This window comes from Balaenoptera acutorostrata, chromosome 1 (genome assembly GCF_949987535.1).
Source record: "Balaenoptera acutorostrata chromosome 1, mBalAcu1.1, whole genome shotgun sequence".
Taxonomy (NCBI): Eukaryota; Metazoa; Chordata; class Mammalia; order Artiodactyla; family Balaenopteridae; genus Balaenoptera; species Balaenoptera acutorostrata.
Window position 1 is genome coordinate 107,656,526 of NC_080064.1, and position 26,117 is coordinate 107,682,642.

General features: G+C 38.4%; 1 protein-coding gene across 4 annotated transcripts in view; it reads right to left on the reverse strand.

Annotated features, from left to right (window-relative positions):
- The window catches only part of FMO5 (flavin containing dimethylaniline monoxygenase 5), a 29,686-nt gene extending 14,183 nt beyond the window's left edge, over window positions 1-15,503 (reverse strand). Inside the window, exons 1-5 of one of the 4 annotated variants that reach the window (XM_057540021.1) lie at window positions 15,438-15,503; window positions 15,030-15,207; window positions 4,475-4,663; window positions 2,351-2,513; window positions 50-192 (exon numbers count right to left, since the gene is read on the reverse strand). In XM_057540021.1, the coding sequence (XP_057396004.1) occupies window positions 50-192; window positions 2,351-2,513; window positions 4,475-4,663; window positions 15,030-15,164 (630 nt within the window). In that variant the 5' untranslated portion in view covers window positions 15,165-15,207; window positions 15,438-15,503. Of the gene's footprint in view, window positions 1-49; window positions 193-2,350; window positions 2,514-4,474; window positions 4,664-15,029; window positions 15,208-15,361 lie in introns of all 4 variants that reach the window. The other 3 variants (XM_057540029.1, XM_057540025.1, XM_057540011.1) reach the window with 3 other exon arrangements.
- Window positions 15,504-26,117: the final 10,614 nt, after the last annotated feature.

The window sequence follows — 26,117 nt, forward strand, 5'->3', positions numbered from 1 at the left end:
ACCTGCAGCTTCCTTGGTGAAGCAAAGTAAATAATTTACTAATTCAAACCTGCTTGGCTGTATGGCTAATTTCCACAGCCAGATCGCTTCCAGAATTCCCAATGCCAATTATAATGACTCTCTTTCCAGTGAAACTCTCTGAATTCTTATAATCTCGACTATGGAAGTATTGTCCTTTGAACTTCTCAATTCCTGCAAGAGAAGGGAAAATAATTATTGGGTGATGGTTTATCTGATATCATTTGTTAAATCATTCATTTTTTTGCAGTGTGTAGAGTTTATGCATATATTCTCCATATGTTCTGCTTTTACTCAGGTGCACTCTTACCTTTCTGAATATTTTGCCTGTTTCCTTTTCCCATAGCCTCAGAGTGGAACCTTGTGATTTCCTTATCATAAGTAGTCTGCTTAACTCAGGATCTGTTAGTATTTTGGACCTGTGGACTCACAAATCCAAACTGCTTCAGAAAATCTCCATTCTCTTTTGCCTTTTCATCCTCTCTATTTTTTTAAACTGAAGTGCAGTTGACTTATAATATTATAGCAGTTTCAGATGTACAACATAGGAACTTGATATTTTTATAGATTATGCAATATACAAAGTTATTACGATATTACAGTGTTTTGACTATATTCCTTCTGCTGTATATTACAACCCTGTGACTGATTTATTTTATAACTGGTAGCTTGTATCTCTTAATCCCCTTCACCTATTTTGCCCATCCCCCACCCCCTCTTTTCATTATCTGTAAATACCTACTTCCATTCCAAATGGAGTATATATGTTCTTATATACTCTAAACTATACATAGAGTGCTTTTTTCCCCAAAAAATGAAAATCCAGGTCAAAGACTGTAATTAAACTCTTTCTTTAAGCTTTATTTCTTCCTTAGAAACTCAGTATTTCTGTTTGTTTCCTCGATTGCTAAAAACGCCCTCATTCAGGTTGAAGAAGATGTGGTAAAAATATACAATGGAATATTACTCAGCAATAAAAAAGAGCAAAATAATGTCATTTGCAGCAACATGGATGGACCTAGAGATTGTCATACTGAGTGAAGTAAGTCGGAGAAAGACAAATATATGATATCACTTATATGTGGAATCTAAAAAAATGGTACAAATGAACTTATTTAGAAAACAGAAATAGGGGCTTCCCTGGTGGCACAGTGGTTGAGAATCTGCCTGCCAATGCAGGGGACACGGGTTCAAGCCCTGGTCTGGGAAGATCCCACATGCCGCGGAGCAACTGGGTCCGTGAGCCACAATTATTGAGCCTGCACGTCTGGAGCCTGTGCTCTGCAATAAGAGAGGCCACGATAGTGAGAGGCCCGCGCACCGTGATGAAGAGTGGCCCCCGCTTGCCACAACTAGAGAAAGCCCTCACACAGAAACGAAGACCCAACACAGCCATAAATAAAAAAATAAAGAAAAATTTAAAAAAACAGAAATAGACTCACAGAGGTAGAAAACAAACTTATGGTTACCAGGGGGGAAAGGTGGGGGGGACGCCTAAACTGGTAGACTGGGATTGACATATACACACACTACTATATATAAAATAGATAACTAATAGGTACCTACTGTATAGCGCAGGGAACTCTTCTTAGTACTCTGTAATGAGCTATATGAGAAAAGAATCTAAAAAAGAGTAGATATATGTATATGTATAATGAATTCACTTTGCTGTACAGCAGAAACTAACACAACATTTTTTTAAAAAATAAATTTATTTATTTTTGTCTGTGTTGGGTCTTCGTTTCTGTGTGAGGGCTTTCTCCAGTTGCGGAGAGAGGGCGCCACTCTTCATCGCGGTGCGCGGGCCTCTCACTATCACAGCCCCTCCCGTTGCGGAGCACAGGCTCCAGACGCGCAGGCTCAGTAGTTGTGGCTCACGGGCCCAGCTGCTCCGCGGCATGTGGGATCCTCCCAGACCAGGGCTCGAACCCGTGTCCCCTGCATTGGCAGGCAGATTCTCAACCACTGCGCCACCAGGGAAGCCCTTACACAACATTTAAAATCAACTGTTCTCCAATAAAAATTTAAAAAGAAAAAAAGGCCTCATTCAATCTAATGCGGATCAACTTTTTATCCTTAAAAAAACTAAAATTATTGTAAAACTAAATATAGAACCTTCTAATTTTCCTCTAGTCCCCCAAATTACTGTTATCTCTACATCCTAAATAGCATTAATACAAGTTACCCCAACATCTTTCAGGAGAATATGCAGAATTAAGATAAGCCTTATTTCATCCCAAGGTAGGAATCACTCAGACCACAATCCTCCCATTCTTTAGGGATCAGGTCACAGGCATAGTTCAAGTGTCTTCCTTCCTGGTAGGCTACTTACCAGGGAAGGTTTCCAAGGGTAAGTAAGCATTGGTGTGATGGCCAGTGCAAACCATAACTCCATCGAAGACATTCACCTCCTTTTTCCCTTCAGAGTCCGTGACCACCTCCCATTGGCCTGAAGTGGAGAAATCAGGCTGCTTCTTCACACAGCACACGGTGGTCTAAAAAGAAAAAGGGTAGCCACTGGAGACTATAACCACAGCCTATATAGTGGACATCTTCCCTGACAGGACTCTCCTTGCAGAGAGTAAACAAAGGGCGGATACAACATAACAGGCCTCATGCAAGGGTATTTGGTTTTCATACTCCACAAATCAGAACTTTTTTGTTTGGGGCTGTGGTCAGAGTGAGAAAACTTCCATGAGGCAAGCTAAATAAAACATAGAGTTGGCAGACTAATGTTGCACTCTCCTCTGCTTCTAGAAAAGTACAGATTACTAGTTCTCTTGGACCATACCCTAAGGCAATGTGATACTTGAATAAAGTTTGGGCTTCTCTTGTGCTTCTGAGACACTCCATGCACTAAATGCCTATTCCTCCCCATATCCCCAGACATCCTGAGACTCTCTGATGCCTTCTTACCTCAAGTCCTGTTCTCACTGTCTGGCCTTAAACTTGTGACTGAGCTAGAGGGCTCCCTTTCCTAATAGAGTAGAAAAACATCTCAGTGGCTCATATTTTATGTAAATGAACCTCTCTTTGACTCCCATAAATGCCCATTTTACAAGTAACTATAAAGAAAGGAGGTGTGAGGTGGGATAGTCAGTGGCACAATTTTTAGCTTTAAAAAATAATCATAAATATGGGTTACTCTACCCAGCTTAAGGAAACATTAAAAATGTGTTCCTGTGCTTCTAGGGTTTATGACCATAATGTCTTGGTTGACTAGTAGAGATACCCCTCTTGTATACCTGAGACATCCTATACTATTTATAGTTCCTCTCTATCATGTTTTTATTTTTACACAAGCTGGTGCTTCTGCCTGGATCATCCTTTTACTCTTTCTTCATTTGGAGATACTCACCCTTCAACATTTAGCTTGGTATTATCTCCTCTAAGAAAAATTCCCAGGTGCCTGATGCCTCATGCCCTGATGGGTTAAGCATCCCTCCTCTGAGCTGCAATGAATAGATTTCAGTGGCATTTATCACTCTGTAGCTCTTTATTTTTATAATTATGTTTACAATGAAATTTCTTTTCATTATTCTATCTCCTTAACTAGACTGTGAAATCACTTTTTTTTTTGTTTTTGTGTCTTCACTGCTTAGTATGGTAACAAACCTGTTCAATAAGTGTTTAGAGAAGTGAAGAGAAGGACCACTAGGCTGTAAATGACTGACTTTGGAAGTCGTCACTGGATATTGCCATTTAAATTTTGTTGTTAAAGAGAAAGAGTCATGATTTAGTAGAATGAGCAGAAGGTAGAAGATTTCAGCTTTTTGCCAGCTGTTAGAAATATCGATTATTTTATGGTCATGGTTTAGAATGATAGAAATAACGCGGAAGACTTTATAGCAGGAAGGAATCACTGACGTGATCTAGTACAATCATCTTGTTTTACAAATAAACTTAAGACACATCAACATTGAGGAACTTACTTGTCTGAAGTCACAAGTTGATTAGTGGTAGAGCAAAGAGTAGAATTCAAGTTTTTGTTTCCCAATTCAATGTTCCTCCCTCTACACCAGAGTTAACTTATTTGTTCCCTCATAACTTTTCAATACCTACTTCACTGGGTTGTTGTGATCACATAAATAATGCACTGGAAAGTACTTCAGAAAGTATAAAAGGGCTAAGCAGGAAGTTGTGGAACAAGTTGTGGAACCAGAAGGTTTTAAAGTTCCCATACCTGTCAGTTCCCTTCATTGTTTTATTGTAATCAAATGATATAGAATGAAGGCAATGAAATGAAGGTGGCTTCCTGGATCTGCAGTCAAAATATATAGAAAAGGGACTTTTCCATGAATATTTTCAGACACAGAGAAGACATAGAGTAGAATCTGTCTGGATAGGATAGATACATGAGCATATCAAACCAATCTATACATAAGCACTGGTAAATGAGAACAGTTATTCATTTACTTGAAACTCTGAACACAGAGATACCCACAAAATTCCCTACCTTAAATCGAATGTACTTTAGAAGGTCAAATTCTTTGGCATACATCCTGAAATACTCTAGGACCTGGGAGTTGTGCATGAAGTTAGGATAGTGATCTGGGATGGGATAGTCACTGAAGCACATCATCTCCTTAGAAGTGTTGATGATCAGTGACTTGTAAATACTGGCCCTTCCTTCTTCAGGTTCTTCCTGCAGTAAATAAATAGCATTCATAGCAACTTGAGAATTAAGGTCATGGTTTATAAACAGCCAACAAACATTTGAAAATGTTTTCTGAAAGAAATGCCAATTAAAGAAAAGTCCCCTCCCCACAACCCTTCACATCTCCCAGTATTTGTGCCTTCATGCAGTCTCTTCCCCTTGAATCTAAATTGTCTTTATGACTTGCTTTTGACCAACAGCATGCAGTTGGAATGATACTGAATGGCTTCCAAGACTAAGTGATAGGTAGTCTTGCAGCTTCTGTCTGGGTCTCTTAGAAAGCTTGCTCTGGTGGAAGTCAGCAGCCACGTAAGAAGTCCAGCTACCCTGAGACCACCATCCTGTGAGGAAGCCCGAGCTAGCCACATGAAGAGCATGTTTGGGATAGAGAGATGTGCAGCTAGCCCCCAGAAGTTCTAGTTATACGAGCTGATGTTCTAAATATGTGAGCAGAGAGGTCACAGCACACGTCCAGTCCCAGCTGTCACCTGAGTGCCATGACATAAGACTCCAAGTGAGAACTGCCCATCTGAGTAATAGTCTTTTAAATAGTATATATATTTCAAAGCTTAGGGAAGTTTCAAGAGTTTCATACACTTGCCACATCGTTCTCCAGGAAACACTATACTAACTTATATTCTGTCCACTATGTGTTCCCATTTTACCTCGTTTTTACTAAATTAAAAGACAATTACTCAGTGTTAGCAAAAATGAGGTGAAATGAGATCTTAGTACAATGTTTTCTGGACAGCAGTTTGGCAAGAATATGAAACCCTTGCAACTTAGCCTTTTAAAGAAAGATTCAGCATTGTAGACAAAGATTTATGTTAAAGGATGTTAATGATAGCATTATTTATAACATAAAAATGAAATAAGCTAAATGCCTGCAATATTGTGATTTATAGGAAATATATATTTGGTCATCCAGATGGTCAAAATATATTTCTCATATATATTTGGTCTTTCTCCACAGTTCCTAGCTCAGAGCTCCCAAAACTCTCCTAATTTCCTAAGTGTTGAGAGTGATAAAAAGTGCCCTTTGTTATGTTAATATGCTGACTTTTAGAAAGCAACTAAGGATGGGGGATGGTTGCCAATGGAGCAAACCCTGTGATTAGAGGGTTGTAACTTTCAGTTGCCTCTCCCCTGACCTCTGGGGAGGGGACAGGGGCTGGAAGTTGAATCAATAGCCAATGCCCAATGATTTAATCAATCATGCCTATGTCATGAAGCCTCTATAATAACCTAAAAGAATGGGGTTCAGGGAGCTTCCAGCTTGGTGAATCGAAGAGATTAGGGGAGAGCGGTGTGCCTGGAGAGTGTATGGAAGCTCAGTGTCCTTTTCCCTATGTATCTCTTTCATTTGCCTGTTCCTAAATTATATTCTTTTATTACAAACCGGTAACCTAGTGAGTAAATGGGTTTCCTGTGTTCTGTGAGCTGCTCTAGCAAATTAATCAAACCCAAGGGCAGGGGGTGGGGGGTCATGGGAATTTCTGATTTATAGTCAGTTGGTCAGAGGTATAGGTAACAAACAACCTGGACCTGAGACTGGCATCTGAAGTCCAAATCCAAGGAGGGGGTCGTTGGAACCTCCAATCTGTAGCTGGTTGGTCAGAAGCCCAGGTAATAACTTGGGCTTATGACTGGTGTCTGAATTGGGTTCGAGGGGGCAGTCTTGTAGAACTGAGCCCTCAATCTGTGGAATATGACGCTGTCTCTGGTTAGATAGGCATCAGAATTGAGTTGAATTCTTGGACATCCTGCTAGTGTTGAGAATTGTTTGCTGGTGTCTGGGGACCACCCGCCACCCACGCACACACACACACATTGGAATTGGTCTCAGAACCATTTAATGCCCAACAAAATTCACTGTAATTTTGAGAACGCACTGCTCCAGATCTTTGCTACCTAAAGTAGGATCTGTGGACTAGCAGCAGGGGCATCACTTGGGAGATTGTTAGAAATGCAGAATCTCAGGCCCCACCCCAGACCTACTGAATCGGAACCTGCCTTTTAACAAAGTCCTCAAGAGTTTCAGATGCATCTGAAAGCTGAGAAGCATTGATCTAGCTGATATCAAACCCCAGTTCACTGTTCTTCCCCCATCAAGTTTAACTTCCTTGCTTCCTCAAAAACTTCTAACTACCTCATGGCTTCATGGGAGTGTTGTAGTGATCACATACAATAAAGCAGTATCTACCCAGATTGTTATATTAGCCTGTCACTGAGATATCACAAACCATGACTTTTCAACTCTATTAGACTTTTTAAAAACTGTTTTGAGGGCTTCCCTGGTGGTGCAGTGGTTGAGAGTCTGCCTGCCAATGCAGGGCACACGGGTTCGAGCCCTAGTCTGGGAAGATCCCACATGCCGCGGAGCAACTGGGCCCGTGAGCCACAACTACTGAGCCTGCGCGTCCGGAGCCTGTGCTCCGCAACGGGAGAGGCCGCCATAGTGAGAGGCCCGCGCACTGCGATGAAGAGTGGCCCCCGCTTGCCGCAACTAGAGAAAGCCCCCGCACAGAGACGAAGACCCAACACAGCCATAAATAAATAAATAAATAACTTAGGATTTCTTTCTAAAAAAAAAAAAAAAAAACTGTTTTGATTATGGAAAATTACCTTAACCAATTTGGACCCCCTCTTCTCTTTTTATTCCAGAAATAGATATTTGGATGCTGGGTATTGTTGAACATTAAATGGCCACAAAGGAGAGTGTTCACTGGCTTTGCCCACATTAGAGATGATTTTCCTCCCATATTTAGAGAAGAATTTTTCAATTTCAGAATCCTGAATTGATCATTCCCATTTCTCTGCCCCATCCTTCAAGATCTCATTCCCTTTGGCTGCTAATGATGTTTTTACAAGTCTCTTCTAATCTATCCTACCTACTTCAACCAAAATGTTCTTTCTAGGGTATGGTTGTATCTCTGTCCTAATTAAAATTTTGGATACTGCCCCATTTTCTCTAGTGTATGTTTTTCAGCTTAGGATTCAAAGACCTCCATAATGTCTTATAGTCTATTCGTTATCTCCCCAACTAGATTGTAAGCCCCTTTACTTGTATTCATGATCCTTCCTACAGCATATAAAATTATAAATAGCACTTAGTAGATACTTAATAGACGTATGTTGAATTATATTGAGAAAGGTACATATAGAAACAGGAAGTAAATTTACATAATGCATAACAAACTAATGAAATACATCAAAATTCATTTAAAAACAGTTGAATACGATATTTTAATCTTAGTCACAAAAATTTGTTGTAAGGAAAATTGCAAAATAATATAAAATCAAATGCATAGAGATATTCATTTTATAGTATTTAAAATACCTATTAATTAGAAACCACTTAAAATGCCCCCCTCCCCCAATAGGAAAAGAGTTTAATAAATTACGGTATCTCAATATGATTCAGAATTTACCTTCTACACCACTCCTTAAGTATCCTGCTAAATTCAAAGCAGACCCTGTCACCCCACTGCTTCATGGGCTCTACTGATTCCATTTGGAAAAGCAAATTTCTTATTTTGAAACTCAGCATATTTCACAATCTATTCCAATCTACCTTTTTATCTTCATTTAGTTAACTTCAAGCTTCTGAGTCATTAAATTGTTGCTGAAACATTCCAGACTCTTTCACAACTTTAAACTTTTGTAACACTACAGTACTGCTTCTTCATTTGGAAAATTCCTACCTATCATTCAAAAGTTACATCAAATGTCACTTCTTTGGAGAAGTATTTCTTGTTCGCTCCACTGGGTTAAATGCCCCATTCAACCTCCAAGCTGCCAAAACTCTCCACTCATATTGCCATCAAGGCAACTTAGAACACACGATATTCTGCATTTGTTTCTATGACTGTGAGGTACCCAATAGTAGAATTTGTGTCTTATTTTTTGCATCTCTATCATCAAAACAGTACCTCATATATAGTGGATGCATAATAAATGCTTTGAAATGAATTAATGGGTGAATTATAGAGATTGAATTTGGAGATACTTAAAACTATGATTTTGAAATCTGTGTAGAAACATTGAAAATGGCCTATGATATAACTTTAAGTGGAAAAAGTAATATTACAAAATTCAGGGCACATTCCAATCACCAAGTATATAATATTATGTATGCCTAGGACAACTGTATACCTATGTCTACCCATATTTATATAATTACACATTGTATAATCTCTCCCCTGTTATTTATTTTAAATCAATAAAACTTGAAAGTAGGAAAAACAAATTGATTTATTAAGGAGGTATGATTTTTTCTTTTATTTTTGTAGAAATGTTGTTTATACTACACCTTCATGTTAAAAACCTTCAGCAAACTAGGAAGAGAGGGAAACATCTTCAATTTGATAAAGAACATCTACAAAATACCTGCAGCTAACAGCATACTTAATAGTGAGAAAATGGACAATTTCCCCATAAAATTGAGAACATGTTAAGGATAGCCTCGCTTACACTTCTATTCAACACTGTACTAGAAATCCTAACTAATGTAATAAGATAAGAAATGGAAATAAACGTATACAGATTGGGAAGGAATAAATAAAATGATTTTTATTCACAGATAATATGACTGTCTATGTAGAAAATTGCAAAGAAGTAAAAAAAAAAAAAATTCCTGGAACTAATAAGCAATTTTAGCAGGGTTGCAAGATACAAGGTTAATATACAAAAGTTAATTACCTTCCTATATACCGGAAATGAAAAATTGAACTTTGAAATTAAAAAAAAAAATACTATTTATAATAACACTACCCAAATTAAATGCTTAGGTAAAAATCTAACAAAATATGTGTGAGACTTATATGCAGATACCATAAAACACAGAAGAAGAAAATCAAAGATATAAATAAATGGAAAGATATGCTGTGCTCATAGATTGGAAGACTCATTATCGTTAAGATGTCAATTTTCCCAACTTGATTCGTAGATTCAACGCAATCCCAATCAACATCCCAGCTAATTATTTTGTAGATATTGACAAACTAATTCTAAAATTTATGTGGAAAAAAAAGAGGCTTAGAATAGCCAACTTTGACCTTAAGTGTGGACTGTGCATAGTGACTTTCTGCCAAAGAGTATAGTATGACAAGGGAGAAAAAAAAGAGCAACTTTACAGTGGCAAACCCTGATAAACACCATCTCAAGCCAGGTCGGCAAGGTTAACATCAATCAATTGTGATAAGTTTGATAGTATGTACCATTGATATGATGTGATAAGAATAGCACTTTACCTCTAAGGTCTTCCTCCCCAAAATTCATAACTCCAGTCTAACCATGATGAAAACATCAGGCAAATCCCAGTTGAGGGACATTCTATAAAATACCTAACGAGTAATCCTCAAAACTGTCAGGGTCATCAAAAACAAGGAAAGTCTGAGAAATTGTCACAGCCAAGAGGAGCCTAAGGAGACATGACAACTACGTGTAATGTGGTGTCCTGGATGGGAACAACTGGAACAGGAAAAGGCCGTTAGGAAAAAACCTAAGTAAATTTGAATAAAGCATGGACTTCAATTAATAATAATGTATCAATACTGGTTGATTAATCAGGACAAATGTGTCATACTAATGTAAGATGTTAATAATATCTGGGCATGGGGTATATGGGAACTCTGTACTATCTTCCTAATAATTCTGTAAATCTAATACAGCTCTAAAATTCAAAGTTTATTTAAACATGTTGTTTGTACATAGCACGTTTTTTTTAAAAAATTAAATTAATGAGTGGTAGGGTCCTTTTGGAACCAAGACGTTTGAGGGGGCAGGGGTGGACACATTCCTAACTATTAAATTTGACTTCATTCATTCATTCAGTAGATATTTCTAAAGTCCCTCTGTAATAAAAATACTATATTAATGCTAAAAAATACAAGTCTGTCCCTGTTTTCCAAGGGTTCAAAGTTTAGTACAAGGAGTAGAGCCATGCTTTCCACAGCAGGTGTATTGGGGTCACTGAGCTAAATGAATCACAGATCTTACCCCGTGACAATAATCACATTTTTGTATTCTTTTTCAAGTAACTAAGACAACGAAGTGTTATTGTGTGTCAACAAAAACCTTCAAGCCCTTCTAAACACCTGATTGGATCCTAGGTGGTGTTCATCACTGTCAACTCACTGTTTTATAAAAGAGAGTGAGGGCAGAGCAGTACTGGGTCAGTGAGTGGAAAAAGAAGCTTCTGCTCCTGCATTTTAGTATTTCCTACCATCGGCGAATAATCTGCCCTCTAGAGATGTATCTTGATTCTATTTCCTGCCTAAGCACATGACTCGCATTGAGTAGGAAGTTCATACGAGAAAAGAGAGAACTGGGGACGTAGGGTAGTGTAATTGGAACTGAAGGGATTGGAGGCAATAGTAAGGGCAGAAGAAAGGAGAAAAATGACTCCCCTTCAGTGGGAGGATTGAGAACAGTGTGGCACTTCTGTTCCTTTGACAGACTCTCAGAATCCCGTGGGACAGAAGCTGTCTTAGGACTGTTGTTCTCAGGGTTGTCTTCACACTGGACTCATCTGGGGAACTCTAAATTACTAATGCCTGGTCCTTACTCCCAGAGACCCTGTTTTAATTGCTTCTTGTCTAATGTGTAGACAAGGTTGAGATCTGCTGGTAAGAGGCAGTGTGCTGGCCCCAGAAAGCTCAGGGCACCAGAGTTTATCCCATCCACCTCAGAAGTCCTTTCTCCATACATCCTTAGCTAAACTGCAGAGTGCCTGAGGGCAGTGGCAGGAGGTTATATAACTCTGTATCTCCACACCATCTAACAAAGTCTGAGCTTCAGAAATGTTTGTTCAATGAACTGTTATCGATTTTGTTTTAAAGATGCAATGTCATCCTCATTAATCACGTGGGAAAGCTGGGGTAAAAGCTGAAGGGCAAAGGTTTCCATGTTGGCTGAACATTAGAAATAACTAGTGGAGAGCTTTATTGGCACCCAGGCCAATAAAACTAGAATCTGGATGGACTGATATCATTATTTGTTAAAGTTTGTTAAAGTTCCCCAGGTGATTGTTCAGTGGTGCAGCCAAAGCTGACAGCCACTGCTCTACAGTTACCCTCTTTTAAGTATTTTTGTAACCATTCAGTTGTCTTTTTTGGGGGGGGGGGGTGGTTGATATTTAAGAATTAAAAACACCTATTCATCTAAGGGTGTTTATTACTTAATTTTATACTTTAAATTAAAATGTATTACATATGCCTCATTTTACATTATATTGTATCCATGTGGTACCCTTGTATCACATATACACTTTAGAACCTCACTACGTGAACTGTAGTTATCAGATCAGTAGCATCAACATCACCTGGGGCTTTACCTGAAATATAGAATCTTGGCACCACCCCAGATTAATGAATCGCAATGTACACCTCAGCAAAAGCTCCAGTGATTCACGTGCACATTAAACTTGGAGAAGCACTGCTTTGGTATACTTTAAGGATTTTTAAAATTCAGATTGACTAAAGAATATTAAAAATTATTTTCCAGCATTACATACTTCTTAAAACCTCAGCATTTCATAAGGGATTTATCATTTTAAGCTATTTCGTTCATAAAGTAATATTGTAGTATGAAAATTGAAGTGATATGTCTCACATGACTACCGACTTTTCACCATCAGTCTGGTCTAACATTAATGAGGAGATCAAGAAGAAAGAAATTTATACTGAGTCCCTGAGACCTGTTAAAAGAAAGAGAAAATGGAAGCCTTGAGTTCCCAGTGGCTTACTGGACACCCGGTAGCAATGGTGGAATTCCAAATCGCTTGGGATGATCCTATATATGAAACCCCCAATGAATTACAGAAAATTTACAGGGTGTAGGATGGGGGAGAGGAAGACTCCAAGTAACAAGCAAGGGGGTCATAGAAAAGCAGATCTCAGAGGCAATTCTTGAGGAAATCAGCATCAGCATGTAAAACATGTTTAATCCGCAATTAATGGATGTTTATAATACCTCAGGCTCCACAACTGTGTAACTGTGGAACATGTGAGAACGAAGGTCTCTATTTCCACAAGCATTCTAAGCAGCCACCCAAGATATTTTGCTTCTCTAGGATTCATTTATAAAATGTAAATATATTTGGTGCCTAATATATGCCAGGCATCACCCGTGGCTCTAGAGATATAGTGGTGTTTGTGTGTGTGTGTGTGTGTGTATAATATATGTAAAATATATGTATGTTATATATAATATATAGACACAGATGTGGTCTGTCTTAACAGAAGTCAGAATGTTATAATGAAATATAGCTTATTTATTTTCAAGGAAGCAGTTTATAAGGTGTTGAAATTTTACCAAGGGTATAATCAGAAAAAACTCCAAATTGGGTCTTTAACAGAGAAGAAGTTTAAACCACTTTGGAAATAAAACCTGATAATCAGGTAGGATGGTGGACCCTTCACTAATTTCATGCCTGGTCAGTAGTTGCCAGACCTGGCTAGGATGCTTACCAGACACCAAATGTGTGGGCCACACTCTAGGCCTACTGAATAATAACTGATGTTTAGCAATTATTGTGCCACTGTTATTAGTCATGACATAATTACTCATTCACTTAATCCCCACAATAACTGTATGAAGTGGGTACCAGTTTTTAAGATGACAACACAGAGGTACAGAGAGGTTTAATGGGTTTCCCCAAGGTCACAGTAGGATTTGAACCCAGACAAAGTAGAGGTGCTCTTAACCTCTACACTATGTTGTGCTGGATTTCAAAAGTAAAATTTTCTATTGATTACAAAATATTTATTAACAGTCTTTTCAGCCCATGCCCAAGACTGATTGTGACTGAGGCATGGGTGGTGTGCTAAGGGGTATCCGCCCTAGATCCAAATAAGGATGATTGTCAAATAGAGTTAGTCCCCAAGGCAGAGCCAAGATGCAAAACAACTGTACTGCTCTTCTACTAAGGAATGCTGTGAACAAATGAAACCACTTTTAAGTAGCTGGCCAACACTGTGTTCGTTTTGTGAAATATGAAACAAATCTGGACACCTTAATACCATTCACTGGCTTAAAAAGTGAGTTGAAAAGCAAACCCAATGGATGTTGCTTGGGAGATCAGTTAAGGAGGGTGATATTCTTTGACATATAATAAGCTTAACTATCATTTAAGTAAGAAGATACCTTAACTGTTAGTAACAAGTTGCAGGGTTGGGTGTACATATTAAAGCAACTCAACTTTAAAACTGAGTCTGTGCAAGGACAAGAAAACCCAGTTGCAGGTGCCCTCTGCCCTTCCCTGAAGACAGGACTACTGCTTTGATTTCTCAAGTGAAGGAAAAGTGCAAAGCAAGGAAGGCAGCCAGACTTTATATCCTATTCAAGCACTAGAATCATTAGAGAACTGTTTAAAGTAAAGAAGGAAGGAAGCAACAAAGGAAGGAAGGTAAGAAAGAAAAGAAAAAAAAACAGTAAGGTTAGAAGAGATTGAAAAGCGGGACTCCTGGAAGGAGTTGTAAGCAGTATTCTAGATCACTTCCCGATGAACGCAGACCAAGAGCAACCACTTTACATGTCTGCCATTCTGCTACACACCACCCCCCCCACCAAGATTGTTACCCTTTTCTGGATAGGAGCAAAACTCATTACAGACAGTGCCCAACTTGTGATATTTTGACTTTACAATGGTTCAAAAGTGATACACATTCAATAGAAACTACACTTTGGATTTTGAATTTTGATCTTGTCCCCGGTTAGCGATATTTTGTATCATACTCTGGTGATGCTGGGCAGTGGCAGCTTCCAGTCAGCTGGAAGGATCAGGGCGGTAAACAACTGATAGACTTACAACCATTCTGTACCCAAACAACCATTCTGTTTTTCATGTTCAATACAGCATTCAATAAATTACATGAGCTATTCGACACTTTATTATAAAATAGGCTTTGTGTGAGATGATTTTGCCTGACTGTAGGCTAACGTAAGTGTTTTGAGCACATTTAAGGTAGGCTAGGCTCAGCTATGGTGTTAGGTAGGTTAGGTGTATTAAATACATTTGTAACAGGATATTTTCAATTTACGATGGGCTTATCAAGATGTAACCTCATTGTAAATCAAGGAAGATCTGTAAATGAAAATGATCTCTGTGCCATTTTCACAGACATCAGTAAAGGGAAAAACGAGTGATACCTGCGTCCCATTTTGCTGCCAGCGTAGGGAAAGAGGAACCTGCATAGAACCTGAGGTGATGGCTGCTGAGAAGAGGTCAGCAGGTTGAAGTCTGGCAGGTTTAATCACTGTGAAGCCCGTCATGCTTCCTGACATGAGGTAAAATATCTTATGCACCTAGTTACGGCGAGAGTTCCAAGTATTAAGGAACCAGGAGATTTACCTGAAACCTCCACAGCCCTCCGATGTCATCAGTCTCTTCAAAGCAGACGGGCTCCAAGCCTTCTTCCAGGCAGCACTTGATAGATGTGAGCCCACTCACTCCTCCCCCAATCACAGCAATTCTTTTCTTAGTCATGGTCTCCAGAGATCTTCACCAGGCTGGGTCAGTGTAACCTGTCCTAAAGAAAGGATGACAAAAGACAGAAAGCACACATCAGTTAACACCTTTCAAAGAAGAGCTTGAATGTGGCATTTAGATAAATGCTGCAACAGCAGGTGCCTTTGGGGAAGCCAGATTCCAGTGTCCTCGTGGACCACCGGGAACTACTACACCTTGGGTGGGTGAGCCCTGTGCCTGGAAGACCCAGAGCTGAGACCCAGAGCTGAGAGCTCTGCTGCGGTACCCGACCTCGCTGCCTTTGCCCCAACACTGGCGGATCCTTCAGCTGCGATCTGGAGGGCACTGCACTTTCAGCTCTTTGCAAAGAAATGTAAAGCAACAAAGTACAAACAGCAGCAATAGCCAATGTGGAGGGGCTGTTCAGCTCCACCTCCTTTCAGCCAACACACCACCCACTCAGCAGCACCCATTACCCCCCCTCCCAGGGGATAAAACGTGGGCCAAACCTGCTCTGGGCAGAAAAAATTAACCTTATGACCTCTCTGTTTTTCACCTGCAGTTGCCCACACTCTGAGCTACTCTCAGGGGAGAACCTAGGGGTCGGAATCTCCATCACCCGCCCTTCCCATTCACTTTTAACTTCCTGGTGTTGTCTTATAGTGACAAACTCCTACTGGTGAAGGGAAACTGTCACCAACAACCCCGAAGCAAGTCTTGCTCCAAAAGCTTAAGTGGAGAACATCTATCTTTCAGGAGATCTGTTAAAACACATCCCGGCCCCTCATCCACCTCTCCAACACAACCCCCAACCCCACAAATTGGATCTTTGGTTCTGTGCTACGGGAAGAAATTTACTTTAAAATACCCATGCACTGAGCTGGGTGCTGGGGTACGGTGGGGAGTGAGGGCATTAAGTTTCCTACTTAGAGGAGTTTATAGTTTAGTAGAGAAGACTGAAACACAAACATAATTTCAAAAAAATAAAAATACTGTAAAAAAGAACTTTCCTCACACAGTTGCCTGTGTGATTACAAACACAAAATATCCACTTTTAAAATGTAACAAATTTTTCAAATTATTCAGAAAAGACCAATGTAATGGATATAGGATTTCATACACTGGGTCAGAATCAGGGCTTATTCAACCCAGGAGTCTATTTTGACAGGTGTAAGGGGTTCTGGGAGAGCTGGGTTGTGACCGATGCCATGCATCTTTGTGCGCCTTATATTACTCCCTTAGTCAACCTTGCTGAAGATGATCTGATGCCAATAATTCCAGCACTGGGTTTTGACTTACTGACCTGGTTTTGACTTAGTGACCTCACCCCGAAAGTATCCTTCCAGACCAATGGGTTATTTCTCAAGGGTTTACGTTATATGGTGCAAAAGATACAATGGGAATGGATCGTATCTTTTGGGAATGCACACATGTAATCCTCTCGGCAACCCCATGAAGAAAGGACTATCAAGTACTTCCAAGTACTATCAAGTAAGAAAAAGTACTTGTACTTTCAAGTAAGTACTATCAAGTTCTTACTTACTTGCAAGTAAGTGAAAAGGCAGGTAAGTACACCTGGCAGTCTGGCTTCAGGCCTGGGCTTCAATCACTATATATACTCTTCTTTATGAGAATATTTTTACATCTTATTTAGCCACAAGTCCTTTGTCCATTTCTCATCTCTCTGTTGCATCCCTTTTCTTTGCCTAACTCCTGCCTTTACAGTTTACACTTTAGTTGAACTGCTTTTAGCTGTTGCCTTATTTCAACTACTTTAAAATATGTTTAAAAATAGATCTTTGGTTTTGGAAATCACTTGGCTCCATCAGGAAGACTCCTGCTCAAAATACGGTCTGAATTATATGAACACACACACACATAAACACAGACACACAGTGGGGAATACAGGACATCAACATAGCCTAATGGGAGAATAAAGGGAAAGAAGCTTAAGGATGGAGTTATATATATTTCTCAGTAATTTAAAAAAGTGTTTTTGTTTTTCAATGTGGTTCTGTCTTTTTGATATGGTTCTTATTTATCAAAATGTCATTAATCTCTCAATAGTCATCTCAAGACGAGCTAATCAAAAAGTTCGTATTTTTCTTTAAAAAAAAGCTACTATTTACTTTTGTTCTGGATTCTCTTCTCACTTTGCTCCAGAAATCCCTTATTTAACTAGTGTCCTCACCATCAAATACCATGAAATAGAATGTCTTTTGTCACCAAATATCTTTTCTTCTGTCTAATGCTACTTTCTCTTAGAAAGAAAAAGCAGGTTTCTTTTTTTTCCAGTTGCCTAAACGCATCTCCCTTGAGATTTCAAAAATATTAATCTCTTGTCTTATCCCTCCCCAAGATTTATGGCAGCAGAAGGGCCACTGAATACTAAAGAACAAGAAGTTCTCATATAACCATCTTGTTTCTATTAGACCATGGTTTATCGGGTGTTGGAGAAGTAAGTGACTTCCTTTGAGTTAATGAGTTGCTGGACCACAAAAAGCCAATCTGAGTCTGAGGGCGATGATTGCAAGTCACCCAGAGATCCCAGAATTTGAGCTGGATGTAGCACCTGGATGGAATTTGGAGTTGTCTCCCTTGGGGAGGGTATGAGCATATCAGGAGAAGGATGAACACAGAATTCTAGTGGCTAGAGGGGTGTCAGACACTGCTAACTCTTCATTAAAATCTGTTTTCCTCCTATTACAGCATTATAGGACTGTAGCTGGCATGGGGCTGCCCAAATAGCAACAGTATTTCCCAGTTTCCCTTGCAGCTGCATGTGGCCATATGACTAAGTTCTCACTAAGTTCTGTCTAACCCATTTAAAAGACAATGGTTTGCCCTGGACTTCTGCTCACTCTTCTTTCCTGTAGCCTAGAATAATGATAACCAGAGAGATGTTTGGAAACTATGTATTGAAGTAGGTCCACCATCAGATTGGGGTCCTAAATGACTGGATCTTCTAATCTGGATCTATTAATCTTGGACTCTTACATGAGAGATAAGTAAATTGCTATTTTGTTTGTGCTATCGAATTTTTAATTTTGCTTTTTACAGCTGTTTAGACAACCCTAGTTAATATTAGTATCAATATTCTTTGGACCTGTAACTTTTTAAAGACTGATATCTTTCATAAAAGTTTTCAGTTATAGGGCTTCCCTGGTGGTGCAGTGGTTAAGAATCCACCGGCCCACGCAGGGGACACGGGTTCGAGCCCTGGTCCGGGAAGATCCCACATGCCGCGGAGCAACTAAGCCCGTGCGCCACAACTACTAAGCCTGCGCTCTAGAGCCCTCAATCCACAACTACTGAGCCCACGTGCCACAACTACTGAAGCCCACGCACCTAGAGCCCGTGCTCCACAACAAGAGAAGCCACCGCCATGAGAAGCCCGCGCACCGCAACGAAGAGTAGCCCCCACTCGCCGCAACTAGAGAAAGCCCACGTGCAGCAACAAAGACCCAATGCAGCCAAAAATAAATAAATTAATAAAAAAGGTTTTCAGTTATAAATGTGAACTTATACTATGATAATACTTTTAAAAATAAAATTCTGAGAAGAGTGTTTTAATGCAACCACTTTACATATTGGAATTTTAACTTATAAATGAATTACTTGAATAATTTTAATGTATTAGAGATGCCTAGTTATAGGAAAACTGATGAATACTTTTATAAACTGAATATTAATCTCTCCCTACTGAATCAGTTTTACAATTTCAGAACAATACAAGAATTACTTCTAAAACTTAATATTTTAAAATGTAATTTTAATGCTCTACTACTTTGTGTTTTGTAATTAATTACTTTTAAACTTGGCAAATGTGTTTTATGTTGTTTTTAAATTACTTGTAAAATGTTTTAAACCTTGACTCAAATTTTCTCTATTTAGGCTAACTGCAAATTTGCAAGTGAGTATATACAGGCTCAACTTTGACTAAAGTTTTTCTACAGACAAAAGGCAGGCAGAGGACATGGTTGGTGGGGGGAGGACCATAGGGTCCTGCTCCATTTCAGCTGTGCTTCCTGTGTATCCAGTGCTGCATGCCATGCTCTAACACACAAACACAAGTAATGGAAGAGCCTGCCCTTTGTGATTTTCAAAGATGATTGGAAATACAGAATATAAACCCATTAAAAAGATTTAGAGATACTTAAAAATACCATAAAAAACAAGAGGAAAATCTCCAATGAAGATATGACTGGGTTCTAAAAAGTTAATCAATTTTAACAATTTTAATCAATTGTTGAAAATCAGAATACATTTTCCCATAGAAACAATGTCATTTTCCATGGTTAAGGCAGTGGAAATATTGTAATAACCAATTGAAGCTCAAAAGAAAATCAGTTAAAATTCTGGATCAGTAGGAATGGAAGTCTTGTGGTAATGGCTCATTCACATAGAGAAGAACACTCATATCTGATGAGTCTCTGGGGGCTCTTGTCCTCCCATTCACTCCTCAGGCACAGGGTCCTTCTTGTGGCCTGCACATCAGAGACAGTTGAGACTTGGCCTAGAGTGGGGACAGTGGAGATCATGAGAAGGAGATGATTCTAGGTATGGTTCAGAGGTAGAATGACTGTAATGATGGATGTGGTGCAGAGGTGTCATACAGAGGGTTTTCTTGTGCACTTTCCCAGCCAATATCCACCTCCAGAGGTAAGCATTGTTTCCTTTTGTTTTTGTTTGTTTTTTATGACTGAGGTATAACTGACATGCAACATATTAGTTTCAGGCGTACAACACTTGTGCATCTGAATGATATTTGTATATTGTGAAATGATAACCAAAATAAGTCTAGTTAACATCTGATGCTTTTATTTGTTCTCAAACTTCATATAAATAGAATTATATAGTACGTACTCTCTGTGCTTGGAATCGTTACACAATGTAGTGTTTTTAAGATTTATCCAGAAAAAAAAAAAAAAAAGATTTATCCAGGTAGTTGTGTGTATCAGTAGGTTGCTCTTTCTATTTGTATGAATATATAATTTGTTTATCCATTCTCCTATTGATGAATATTTGGATTATTTCCACTTTTTGGTGTAATGAAGAAGGTGTTTTATTCTTGAACAAGTCTTTTTTGTGGACGTCTGCTCTCATTTTTCTTGTGTGCCTAAGAGTGCAATTGCTGGGTCATAGGGTAGGTTTATGTTTAACTTTGGTTGAAACTGCCAAAAAGTTTTCAAAAGAGGCTGTGCCATTTTATACACTCACCTGCAATACATAAAAGTTCCAGTAGCTTCATAGCCTCTCAACACTTGGTACTGTTAGTCATTCTTGTGGGTGTGTGGTATTATCTCATGGTGTTTTTGGTTTGAATTTCCCTGATGACTTATGACGTTGAACCTCTTTCCATTCAATTTCTTGGCCATTTGTACATCTTCTTTGCAAAGTGTTTGTGAAAACGTTTTGCCTGTTTTTTAAAAGCTGAGTGGTCTTATTATTGAGTTGTAAGAGTTCTTTGTGCAAGCCGGTTACAAATTCTTTGCAGATATATTTATTTCAAAATATTTATTTATTTATTTATTTATTTTTGGCTGTGTTGGGTCTTCACTGCTGTGCACGGGCTTTCTCTATTTGCAGAGAGTGGGGGTTACTCTTCGTTGCGGTGAGCAGGCTTCTCATTGTGGTGGCTTCTCTTGCTGTGGAGCACAGGCTCTAGGCGCGTGGGCTTCAGTAGTTGTGGCATGCAGGCTCAGTGGTTGTGGCTTGTGGACTCTAGAGCGCAGGTTCAGTAGTTGTGGCACACGGGCTTAGTTGCTCTGCGACATGTGGGATCTTCCCGGACCAGGGCACGAACCTGTGTCCCCTGCACTGGCAGACGGATTCTTAACCACTGTGCCACCAGGGAAGTCCCTCACTTTCTTAATTGTGTTTTTTGATGAGCAGAAGTTTTAAATTTGGATGAAATCTACTTTGTCATTTTTTCCTTTACGGTTAGTACTTTTTGCTCTTATTTAAGAAATCTTTGCCTACTCCTCATATAGTCGTATAGTCTCCTGTGTTTCCAGCTAGATTTATATTTTAGATTTCACATTTAGATCTGCAATCCATTTTTTAAAAAATGTATTTTCTTTATTTTTTGGCTGTCGGGTCTTAGTTGCGGCATGCGGGATCTTCACTGAGGCATGCGGGCTTCTCTCTAGTTGTGGCGTGTGGGTTTCTCTCTAGTTGTGGCATATGGGTTTTCTCTCTCTAGTTGTGGCGCTTAAGCTTCAGGGCGCATGGGCTCTGTAGTGGACGGCACGCAGGCTCTCTCCTTGAGGCTCGAGCTCAGTAGTTGTGGCACTCGGGCTTAGTTGCCACATGATCTTAGTTCCCTGACCAGGGATCAAACCTGCCTCCACAGTATTGGAAGGTGGATTCTTTACCACTGGACCACCAGGGAAGTCCCCTGCAATCCATTTTAAATTAATTTTTTTGTGAATGGTATGAGTGTAAGGGTCAAGGGTTATTTTTTTCTATCTGGATGCTGTATTCTACCAACACCATTTATTCTAAGACCTTTCTTTCCCTATGAATTGCATTGGTGTCTTTTTCATTGGTCAAGTAACAATATATGTGTGAGCCTATATCTGGACTCTATTCTGTTCCATTGGTCTATTTGTTTATCCTTATGCCTATACCATACTGTATTAATTACTTGCCTTGATAGTAAAATTAGAAAATTGGTAGCATAAATCCTCCATCTTTATCTTAAAGATGATTTTGACTTTCTAGGGTTTTTTGCAATTGCATTTAAATTTTAAAATTAGCCTATCAATTTCTACCAAAAAAGCCTGCTGGCATTCTGATTAGGATCGCATTGAATGTATAGACCAGTTGGGGAGAAGTGACATCATAACAATTAAACCTTACTCCATGAAATAGGCTATTTCTTCTTTTATTAGGTCTTCTTTGATTTTTCCTTGTTTTATGATTTTCACTGTAGAATCTTCTGCATTTTATTTAGTCCTGTGTACCTTATTATTTTTTAAATCCTATTGTAAATGGTATTATTTTTACATTTTCATATTTCAATTGTTTGCTGCAAGTATAAAGACATATAGCTGATATTTGTAGATTGACTTTATATCACATGGCCTTGCTAAATTCACTTATTACTTCTAGTAGTTTGTAGATTCCTTGGATATTCTATGTACACAATCATGTCATTTATGAATAAAGATAGTTTTACTATTTCCTTTGCAATAAAAAAATTTTTTTTCCTCTCCTTATTGCACTGGCAGGAACTCCAATACAATGTTGAATATAAGTGGTGATAACAGACATCCTTATCTTGTAAGGGCGAAGCATTCAGTATTTCACCATTAAGTATGATATTATTTGTATGTTTTAGGTAAATAATCTTATCAAATTGAGGAAGTTTCTCTCTATTCTTAGTCAACTAATAGTTTTTATTATGAATGGGTTCTGAATTTTATAAAATGCTTTTTCTGTATCTTTTAAGATGATGACATTGTTAAAATTATATTGAATGACTTTTTAAGTGTTAAGCCAGCTATGTCTTTCTGAAATAAACTCACAAGACCATGATATGTATGGTTCTTACATAATACTGTATCTGATTTGTTAGTATTTCATTTGGATTTTTTTTCCACCTGTATTCTTAAGGGATATTACTCTGCAATTTTTTTTTCTTGTAATGTCCTTGATAGATTTTGGTATCAAGGTTATGCTGGCCTCTCTGAAAGATTTTGTGTAGAATTATTCATCTTTTTCCTTAAATGTTTGGTAGCATTTATCAGGGTAGCCATCTGGATCTGGTGTTTTTGTTGTTGGAATGTTATAAATTATGGACTTAATTTCATTAAAAGATACAGGATTATTCAAAATTTCTGTAAGTTGTGTTTTTCTAAAAAGTTGCCCATTTCATCAAGGTTGTCAACTTTATTGACATAAAGTTGTTCATGAACCCTCATATTATTTTTTTAATGTATGTGGCATCTATAGTGATGTTACCTCTGTCATTCTTGATATTAGGTATATCTGTTTTCTCTCTTACTCTTTTCCTTGATCAATTCTATCAATTTTATTAATCTTTTCAGAGAACCATCTTTTGGCTTCATTGACTTTCTCAGTTTTTTAAATTTTTATTTTAATTATTTATTTTTGGCTGCATTGGGTCTTCGTTGCTGGGTGCGGGCTTTCTCTAGTTGCAGCGAGCGGGGGCTACCCTTTGTTGCGGTGCGCAGGCTTCTCATTGTGGTCGCTTCTCTTGTTGTGGAGCACGGGCTCTAGGCACGAGGGCTGCAGTAGTTGTGGCTCGCGGGCTCTAGAGCACAGGCTCAATAGTTGTGGCGCACGGGTTTAGTTGCTCCGCGGCATGTGGGAATCTTTCCAGACCAGGGATCGAACCCATGTCCCCTGCATTGGCAGGAAGATTCTTAAACACTGTGCCACCAGGGAAGTCCCTGACTTTCTCTGTTTTATATCTCTTTTCTATTTCATTAATCTCTGATTTTATTTCTTTCTTTCTACCTTCTCTTTTTTGTACTTTGTTGAGATAGATAATTAGTTCATCAAATTTCCATCTAAGAACTACTCTAGCTGTGTCTCACAAATTTTGATATGTTGTATTTTCATTACTGTTACTTTCAAAATGTTTTCTAATTTCTATTGTAATTTCGTCTTTGATGAATCAGTTACTTAGAAGTAAGTTACTTAATTTCCAGATGATTTGGGATTTTCTAGATATGTAACCAAACAGGATCCTATGGATCCTTCCCCTGACAGACCTCTTCCCTATATCCTCTGCTTTAGCTCCTCTGAAATATTGTACTTAGATGATTGTATCTGACACACAGTTCCTGAGTTGTTTTATAGATGCTAAAACCCGCACCAAATGGAATAAATTAACTACTTGATGACTGTGGGCCCGTAGCCCGCAGACCCACTGGAGCCTGAGGATTGATAATGTTAACCCCTGTGACACCGCCCTGTTACCTCACCATCAACCAATCAGAGAATTCGGCAGGAGCTCATCACATACACTGGGATGCCCCTCCCTCACCTTGCCTTTAAAAATGCCTTGCTGAAACCCATTGGGGAGGTCAGGCTTTTTGAGCACTAGGTGTCCCGGGTTCCTTATATGGCGCCTTACAATAAATGTTGCACTTTCCCTCACCACAACCCACCAGGCGAGTGGACCCACGTTTTGGTTTGGTAACAGATATCTTATTGTTATTGATTTCTGGTTTAATTTTTCTGTGGTTAAAGAACATATTTTGTATAATTTTAATCCTTTGAAATTGATTACTAGTTTTATGGCTCAGCATATGATATATTTTGTTCAGTGTTCCATAAGCACTTGAAAAGATGGAGCAACCTACAGGTGTTGAGTATAATTTTCTACAAGTGGCAGTTAAGTTGCTTAGTATTGTTGCTCAAATGTTCTATATCCTTACTAATATTTTGTCTTCTTGTTCTATTGATTACTGAGGAGGTATGTTAAAATTTCCAATTCTAATTCTATATTTGTCTTTCCCATACAGTTCTGTCAATTTTTTGCTTCATAAATTTTGAAGTTATATTATTAGGTGCATATACATTTAGGATTATGTATTTCTCCTATGGAATTGATCTTTTAATTATTATGAATTTCCTTTTTTTCTCTGTTACTTCTTCCTTAACATCTATTTTGACCATTAATAATATAGCCATATCAGTTTTCATATGGTTACTGTTTTCACGGAGTATCTCTTCCCATGTTTTATTTCCAATTACTTATATTTAAATCAATTATGTTTAAGGTGTATCTCTTGTAGTCAGGATATTGTTGGTTCTTTTTAAAAATATAGTCTGACAATCTTTTTCTTTTAAAGAGTGATTAGTCCCTTTAAATTTTTTGTGATTACTGATATGGTTAGCTTTAAATATATCATATTTGTGTTTTTAATTTGTTCCATCTGTTACTTGTTTGTTCCTCTTTTCCAGCTTTCTTTCAGGTTAGTCAAGTATGTTTTAGTTCTCCATTTTTCCTCTTTTATTGTCTTTTTACATATAGTTCTTATATATTTAGTAGTTACCCTAATGATTACAATATACATCTTTAATTTATTACTATCTTGAATTAGTACTTAATTGCTTCACAAACAACATAAGAGCCTTACAACCACATAATTATAATTTTATTTATCTTTCCTGAATTTTGTGTTATCATTGTCATATATGTTACTTCAACATGTTATGAACCCCATAATACATTGACAGTATTATTGTTTTAAACAGCAAATAGTCTTTTAAAAAGAGTATGAAGTGAAAATTTTTAAATTTTAAATTTCTACCATTTATACCATATCAAGATATCAAATTCCTGGGAATAAACCTAACCAAAGATATACAAGTCCTCTATGCAGAAAGTGGGAAAAAATATTGGAAGAAATTAAAGAGACCTAAAGTAATGGAGTGAGATACCATGTTTATGCGTTATGAGTCAATATTGCAAGGATGTCAGGTCACTGGAATTTAGTCTTCAGATTCAATGCAATGCCAATCAGAATCTCAATGTGTAGTGTGTGTACACGTGTGTCTGTGTGTGTGTAGCTGATTTTAAAATCTTAGCCAAGGCACCTGAAAAAGAACAAGGCTCACCAAAGAAGATATACAGATGGCAAATTCTAAGACTCACGATTGAAAAGCATATGAAAAGATGTTCCACATCATATGTCATCAGGCAAATGCAAATTAAGGTGACAGTGGCATAACACTACACACCTATGAGAATGGCCAAAAACCAAGAACACTGATGACACCAAATGCTGGCAAGGTTATGGTGCAACAGATACTCTTTCACTGCTGGCAGGAATGCAAAATGGTACAGCCACTTTGAAGGTTTCTTTCAAACTTTACATACATCCAGCCATCAGCAATTGTGAGTCTTGGTATTTCCCAACGGAGTTGAAACTTATGTCCATATGTAAACCTGCACTCAGATTTCCACGCCCCACCACCCAGCTTAATTGA